Here is an 8,031-nt window from a genome sequence, read left to right on the forward strand (position 1 = left end):
TTCATATGTAAAATATTGTGTCTTGTACCTTAAATTTAGCAACGTTTGATGTATCTCCCAGTTGAAGGAGGGGGGGTCACACAGAAATCCCCACACACACCCCACACTAATAACCTTATTAACTGCTTTGTAATTTGTTATTCATTAAAAAGGGACTCGGCTGTGTTTGAGCACTACAAACTGAAACCTCTTGTGCTGCCTTGTATTACACAAGGCATTCTTTAGCATTCAGCAGTGTCTGTCCCTTTAAGGCTAGGGACGTCCTGTTTGCTAACTTGGGAGGAAGTGACCTCATCTCTTCAGACTGAAGAAATTCTACAATGCAAGTACATGTGGGATGCTGTTCCCTCTTCATATATGGGCTTGATTAGACCCCCAAAGTCTGTAAGTACCCTTCCTATGTACTGTGGAATGTTATGCACATAGCTAGGAAGTTAGATATGTACTTATGTTTGTTTATTCTGTTTGTATTTCAGTTTTACCGCATTTGTTCACATTCGCGCATTTATTCACGCGCATTCTCATTATGTCACATGTTATCAGTAAAAGATCATCGGTTATCAATCATCGACTCTTTACTGTGTGGACATCAAAGGTTATACTGCCTGTAATCCTCTGTAACCCTTTCATAACTGCAGAGAAGGCAGGACAGTAAAAAGACTTACACAGTTACTTCAGAGCACATTGTGTGAAAAATCTACAGCAAGCCCCACAACACAGAGGATACTCTTAACTGTTAATACAGCACGTGTGTGTGAAATCCCCACAGCACAGCCAGTCTAGGCATAGCAAAGTGAAACTAACTCAGCTTCGTGTACACGCTGTGTACTCCACTCAAGCACAATGCAGCACACAGACACAGAGAAAGATATGAAAGATATCACTAAATTAACCCTTCCTAAAATCTCGTGCAAGCAGGAAGAAAATATGCACAGTACACTGGAAACTAGGTCACAATGCAGCACGCCGAGAACTTATAACAAATCGGATCTGTCGTCATCCAAAGCAGAAACCGCCAGATCTAAGCGTTCAAGTTCCAGGCATTCTAGCGTCACAGACCTATCATCAGTCAGTGCTGGGGCAGCCAGGAGTAAGCATACAAGTTCCAGACATTCTAGCGTCACAAACTTGTCTTCAGTCAGCGCTATCGCCGCCAGGGCACAAGCCAAGGCCGAGGCCGCATGCGCCATGGCCTCCTATGCCATACAGGAAGCAGAGCTTATGAAAGAGCAAGGCTACCTAGATGAAGAGCAGCAGAAGAGTCAGGCTGAATTAAAAAAGAGACAAGCCGAAGGGGAAGCTGAAATGAAAAGGAGAGAAGCAGAAACGCTTAGGAGAAAAGCAGAAACGCTTAGGAGAAAGGCAGAAGTGCAAGCCTCTTTACACATACTTCAGCAACAGAAAATAGCTGCAGCAGCCATAGCTGAAGCCGAAGTTCTCGCGAGAGCTGCAGATATTCAGTTTGTAGAGAGCGATGTACTGGAAACCCTGATAACACCTCTCAGTACATTCCAACGCACCCGTGAGTATGTGCAATCACAAGCAATCCTATACCCTGATAAACAGCCTAGTGACGCACCGAAACCATCAAGGACCCAGTTGGGAGCAGACAGCTTTGATGTTACGCATCACTACAAGACTGAACCTGAACCGCCACGTGATAATTCAACCAATCACGGGCTCAGATACCAAACCGCCAACACGCTAAAAAACCAAGTAGATGGCGATATAACCTCTCCTTGTGCAAAACCAGATCTAGACTACAATAGAGGAGAGCAACCATCTGACCAAAATAGACTTAGTCAAATACCTCAACGAACCCATCAGTCACTATCAGCCAGTAGTCCCGCATTTGTACCCAGAACAAACGCACCTGACACAGCAAGGGTTACAGACGTGTCGAAATACCTGATGCGCCGTGAGATGGTGAGCACTGGTCTCTTGAAGTTCGACGATCGTCCTGAAAACTACTGGGCCTGGAGGTCATCCTTCCTAAGCAGCACCCAAAACTTAGAGCTGACAGACAGAGAGAAGCTCGACCTACTCGCCAAATACCTAGGACCAGAGTCCTCAGAGCAGGCCAAAAGAATCAGGTCAGTGCATGTCCATGATGCAACAGCAGGACTTGCGATGGTCTGGCAGAGAATGGAAGACTGCTATGGGTCACCTGAAGTAATTGAAGAAGCACTTTTAAAGAAAATTGAAACTTGCCCAAAAATGACAAACAAAGACAATCAGAAGCTGAGAGAGCTCGGAGACCTACTCTTAGAGATAGAAGCAGCAAAGACTAGTGGAACTCTGCCAGGTCTCTTATACTTAGACACAGCACGTGGAGTAGAGCCCATAATCGAGAAGCTCCCTTTCAACCTGCAAGAAAGGTGGGTCTCTCAAGCATCCAGATACAAGAAAGACTATCGAGTTGCATTTCCACCGTTTGTCTTCCTCGCTGAATTCATTGTAGACCAAGCTAAGACACGCAATGACCCAAGCTTCGCCTTCCTGAACAAGAGAGTTGCAAGCTCCCCAAGGACAGAGAAGCAGCCACCAGTACACTACAAAGAACGCAGAGCAACAGTGTCTGTGCGGAAGACAGAAGTCCCGCCTGAGGCTGCAGCCAATCAGGAAGACAACACAAGCAAGGAAGTTGAGGATCCAGACAAACAGTGCCCAATACACAACAAGCCTCATCCACTAAGAAAATGTCGCAGTTTCAGAAGTAAGACATTAGAGGAGCGCAAGGCTTACCTTAAATACAATCACATTTGTTTCAGATGCTGCGCCTCAATGCAACATCTTGCAAAAGACTGTAAGAGAGAAATACGGTGCACAGAATGCAACAATGACCGACATCTGTCAGCACTGCACCCAGGACCACCACCATGGAAATCAGAAGTTCCAGCAACTCAAGAAGATCATGGTGGGGAGCAAAAAGAAAGTGCAACACCAGCGATAACTTCAAAGTGCACTGAGATCTGTACAGAACCAGGACTCTCTAGATCATGCTCCAAGATATGCTTAGTCAAAGTGTATCCCAACGGTCTCAGAGAAAAGGCAGTGAAGATGTATACAGTCCTAGACGAACAAAGCAACAGGTCTCTAGCAAAGACAGAGTTCTTTGACCTCTTCGGGGACAAAGGAAGTTCAACTCCATACACCTTGAAGACATGTTCTGGAGTTATAGAGACATCAGGGAGAAGAGCAAACAACTACACCATCGAGTCATTAGATGGAAAGACGCAGCTGACTCTTCCTACCCTCATAGAATGTGACATGATACCAGATGACAGGTCAGAGATTCCCACACCTGAAGTGGCACGTCACTACCCTCATCTCATGCGAATAGCAGACAAGATCCCAGCACTCAACCCAGATGCTGCAATCGTCCTTCTACTAGGAAGAGACATACTGAGAGTGCACAAGGTCAGAGAACAATACAATGGGCCGCACAATGCACCATTTGCTCAACGTCTTGATCTTGGATGGGTTATCGTTGGAAATGTATGTCTGGACGGACTTCACAAACCCGCAAAGGTGAATGTCTACAGAACAAATCTGCTGCAGAACGGTCGCACGTCATGTCTTTGCCCATGTAACAACAGCATGCAGATTAAAGAGAAACTATCTAACCCAACACATCCCCAGAACATCCAGAGGTTCCTGGAAGATACAGCCTCAGCTGAAGATTCAGATCAGCTAAGCCACAAAGTGTTTGAGAGAACTCAAGATGATGACAAACTAGCACCATCTGTTGAAGATAACCTCTTCCTTGAGATCATGGACAGAGAAGTCTTCAAAGACAAAGCAGGCAGTTGGGTAGCCCCACTACCATTCCGTACACCACGGCATCGTCTTCCCAACAACAGAGTGCAAGCAGAGAAACGCCTTGCGCTATTGCAGCGCACTCTTGAAAGAAAGCCAGACATGAAAGAACACTTCCAAGAATTCATGCGGAAAATCTTTGACAAAGATCAAGCTGAAAAAGCACCAGCACTGCATGAAACACAAGAACGCTGGTACTTGCCAATATTCGGAGTGTACCATCCTCAAAAACCAGGTCAGATACGTGTAGTATTTGATTCCAGTGCAAAGCATGAAGGTATTTCCCTTAATGATGTACTTCTCAGCGGACCAGACCTGAACAACACACTTCTTGGAGTCCTTATCAGATTCCGAAGAGAACTTGTTGCAGTAACAGCAGATGTACAGCAGATGTTCTACTGTTTCCTTGTCCGTGAAGACCACAGAGACTACCTGAGGTTCCTATGGTATGAAGACAACGACCTCAACAAAGGTATTATAGAGTATAGGATGAAAGTACATGTGTTTGGGAACAGTCCCTCACCAGCTGTCGCTATCTATAACTTGAGACGAGCAGCGCAGCAAGGTGACAGACACAACCCTGAAGCCAAACAATTTGTTATGAAAAACTTTTATGTAGACGATGGACTTGCTTCTTTCTCCAGTAGTGGAGAAGCCATTAACATTTTAAAAAACACTAGAGACTTGCTAGCAGAATCTAACATAAGACTGCACAAAGTGGCTTCCAACAACAGCAAAGTAATGGAAGCATTCCCAGCAGAAGACCGTGCAAAAGACCTCAAAGACCTAGATCTAGGTACAGATTCACCACCCCTTCAAAGAAGCTTAGGGCTTAGTTGGGACTTGAAAACTGACAGCTTCACCTTCCGAGTATCCAGGGAAGAGAAGCCTTTCACAAAGCGAGGTGTCTTGTCTACGGTCAACAGTCTTTACGATCCCTTGGGGTTCGTAGCACCCATCACCATGCAAGGCAAAGCTCTTTTGAGAGAGATTACAACTGAGCTAGAACAAAGTGATTGGGACACACCTCTACCTGAAAAGAAAGAAATGCAGTGGAAGTTGTGGAAAGACTCTTTGCTGGAGCTTGAGCGATTTAGCATCCAAAGACCATACGTCTCTGTTTCTTTGTCTGTTACAAAACGAAGAGAGATACACGTGTTTTCAGATGCATCCACCGTGGCTATAGCAGCTGTAGCCTACCTTAGAGTCATAGACATTCAGGGACAAAGCCATGCAGGATTCATCCTGGGAAAGTCCAAACTGGCTCCAAGACCTGCTCACACGGTTCCACGCTTAGAACTTTGTGCTGCTGTCCTAGCTGTGGAGATAGCAGACTTACTCATTGCAGAACTGGACATCGAGATCCATGCAGTGAACTTCTACACAGACAGCAAGATTGTTTTAGGTTATATCTATAACGCTTCAAGAAGATTCTACACATACGTGTCAAACAGAGTAACACGTATCAGAAGGTGTACAAGTCCAGAACAGTGGCATCACATCAGTACAGACAAGAACCCTGCTGATCATGGGACTAGACTGGTACCAGCTGCTGTCCTCAAACAGACTAACTGGTTCACAGGTCCATCCTTCTTGACTGGACCAGAAACTGAAGAGACTGATCAGAAAGGAACTTTTCAGCTTGTAGAACCAGACCAAGACAAAGAGGTAAGACCTCTAGTTGCAGTTTACAAGACTCTAACCACCAGAGAAGGTCTTGGCTCATGTAGGTTCGAAAGGTTTTCCAGCTGGAAGTCACTCATCCGTGCCATAGGGAAACTCATCTGCTTGGCCAGATCCTTCAGCAAAACAGCCAGTGTTGACCAGGGTAACAATGACTATCTTGAGCAAGCCAATGTCACCATTATCAGATGTGTTCAGCAGGAAGCCTTTAAGGAAGAAATTCAATGTCTTCTCAAGAAAGAAGAACTTTCTAAACACAGCCCGCTCAAAAAGTTGAACCCTGTCCTTGATGAAGATGGAGTGATGAGACTTGGAGGTCGTCTACCCGCAGCTGATATGACTATTCTAGAAAAACATCCCTTTGTCATACCCAAGAATCATCATGTTGCCGTTCTTCTGACAAGACACCACCACGAGCAAGTTGCACATCAAGGTCGCCACCTCACTGAAGGAGCAGTCCGCTCAGCTGGATTGTGGATCCTAGGAGGTAAAAGACTAGTCTCCAGTGTGATTAACAAATGTGTAACTTGCAAGAAAATCAGAGGAAAACTTGAAGTCCAGAAGATGTCAGACTTACCTCCAGACAGGCTGGCTTCAGATCCTCCATTCACAAATGTAGGCCTAGACGTTTTTGGTCCTTGGAACATTTCTTCTCGCAAGACCAGAGGAGGCAGTGCAGAGAGCAAACGCTGGGCTGTTCTTTTCTCGTGTATGAGTACCAGAGCAGTTCACATTGAGGTAATTGAGTCTCTATCTACCTCAAGCTTCATCAATGCCTTGAGAAGATTTTTCTCCATTCGGGGACCAGCAAAACAGATTCGTTCTGATTGTGGCACAAACTTTATTGGAGCCTGCAAGGAATTGAAGATCGTTGCAACAGACTCAGAAACAAGTAACTATCTTCAAAATCAAAGATGCACTTGGATCTTCAATCCTCCTCATGCCTCACATATGGGAGGAGCTTGGGAGAGGATGATTGGAGTAGCTCGCCGCATTCTAGATGCAATGCTTCTAAAGATTGGATCTACTCGTCTCACACACGAAGTCTTAACCACGCTGATGGCTGAAGTCATGGCTATCATGAACGCCAGACCTTTGGTCCCAGTGTCTACTGACCCAGAGATGCCAACCGTCTTGACACCGGCAACGTTGCTGACCCAGAAGATGGAGATGGTGACAGCTCCCAACGGGGACTTTGATCTTAAAGACTTGTACACCAAGCAATGGAAACAAGTTCAAAGCCTTGCCAATATCTTCTGGAAGAGATGGAGACAGGGGTACCTGACGACCCTCCAACCACGCAACAAATGGCAAGCCGACAAGCCCAACTTACAAGTTGGAGATGTTGTTCTACTAAAAGACTCTCAGGCCCACAGGAACGAGTGGCCAATTGGACTCATTGTGGGGACTGATGCTAGTAGTGATAGCAGAGTCAGGAAAGTAGAGGTCAGAGTAGTAAAACGGGGCACCCCTAAGGTGTACCTTAGACCCATCACGGAAGTCGTTTTACTCCTTCCAAGAGTTTAATAGTGGCATATCATTATTATGCCAGGTGGGGAGTGTGCTGCCTTGTATTACACAAGGCATTCTTTAGCATTCAGCAGTGTCTGTCCCTTTAAGGCTAGGGACGTCCTGTTTGCTAACTTGGGAGGAAGTGACCTCATCTCTTCAGACTGAAGAAATTCTACAATGCAAGTACATGTGGGATGCTGTTCCCTCTTCATATATGGGCTTGATTAGACCCCCAAAGTCTGTAAGTACCCTTCCTATGTACTGTGGAATGTTATGCACATAGCTAGGAAGTTAGATATGTACTTATGTTTGTTTATTCTGTTTGTATTTCAGTTTTACCGCATTTGTTCACATTCGCGCATTTATTCACGCGCATTCTCATTATGTCACATGTTATCAGTAAAAGATCATCGGTTATCAATCATCGACTCTTTACTGTGTGGACATCAAAGGTTATACTGCCTGTAATCCTCTGTAACCCTTTCATAACTGCAGAGAAGGCAGGACACCTCTATTTTAATTCATTTTTGTATCTGAATGGTTTTTATTAATTAAAAAAAAAAAACAATACAGATCTCCCCTGTCAGTACTGGCATGCTGCTTTGTATTGCTCTGCATAGCAGAGCAATACAAAGTAGCATGCTTATATAGTAAAACACACACAGGCCACATAGTAAAACAGCACACAGTTAACCCTTTGATCGCCCCAGATGTTAACCTCTTCCTGCCCAGTGTCATTAGTAGCTTTTTATTAGCACTGATCACTGTATTAGTGTCACTGGGGATGTCAGTGGCAGTTAGTCAGTTCCCCCCAGTGTCCCAATGCCCGCCGCAGTCCATTTATAAGTCGCTGATTGCTGCCATTACTAGTGTTGAAAAAAACCCATTCCAGTATATATACCGCCATTTGTAGATGCTATAACTTTCACGTAAAGCAATTAATTTACAATTATTGGGATTTTTTGTAGCAAAGACATGTAGCAGAATACATTTTGACCTAAATTTATGCTGAAATTA

The 8,031-nt window shown here is 44.9% G+C and overlaps 1 protein-coding gene across 2 annotated transcripts; it reads left to right on the forward strand.

Annotated features, from left to right (window-relative positions):
• Window positions 1-198: 198 nt before the first annotated feature.
• LOC149456367 (uncharacterized) lies at window positions 199-7,435 on the forward strand. Of its 2 annotated transcripts, none has more exons than XR_016313883.1 (2): window positions 199-7,255; window positions 7,348-7,435. XR_016313883.1 is itself a non-coding variant. In XM_089685028.1 (2 exons), the coding sequence occupies exon 2, from the start codon at window positions 844-846 to the stop codon at window positions 7,027-7,029; it is 6,186 nt and encodes a 2,061-aa protein (XP_089541154.1). In that variant the 5' UTR covers window positions 199-384; window positions 477-843; the 3' UTR covers window positions 7,030-7,435. The 2 variants fall into 2 exon arrangements, 1 of the variants encoding a protein (XP_089541154.1); XM_089685028.1 differs by having other exon boundaries at window positions 199-384; window positions 477-7,435.
• The last annotated feature ends 596 nt before the right edge of the window (window positions 7,436-8,031 follow it).

This window comes from Staurois parvus, unplaced genomic scaffold (genome assembly GCF_062004578.1).
Source record: "Staurois parvus isolate SC_StPar_1 unplaced genomic scaffold, SC_StPar_1.0 ptg000362l, whole genome shotgun sequence".
Lineage (NCBI taxonomy): Eukaryota > Metazoa > Chordata > Amphibia > Anura > Ranidae > Staurois > Staurois parvus.

Excerpts from the sequence above, each read along its gene's own strand:
- LOC149456367 (XM_089685028.1), top strand. The coding sequence starts at position 844 with ATGCAGCACACAGACACAGAGAAAGATATGAAAGATATCACTAAATTA.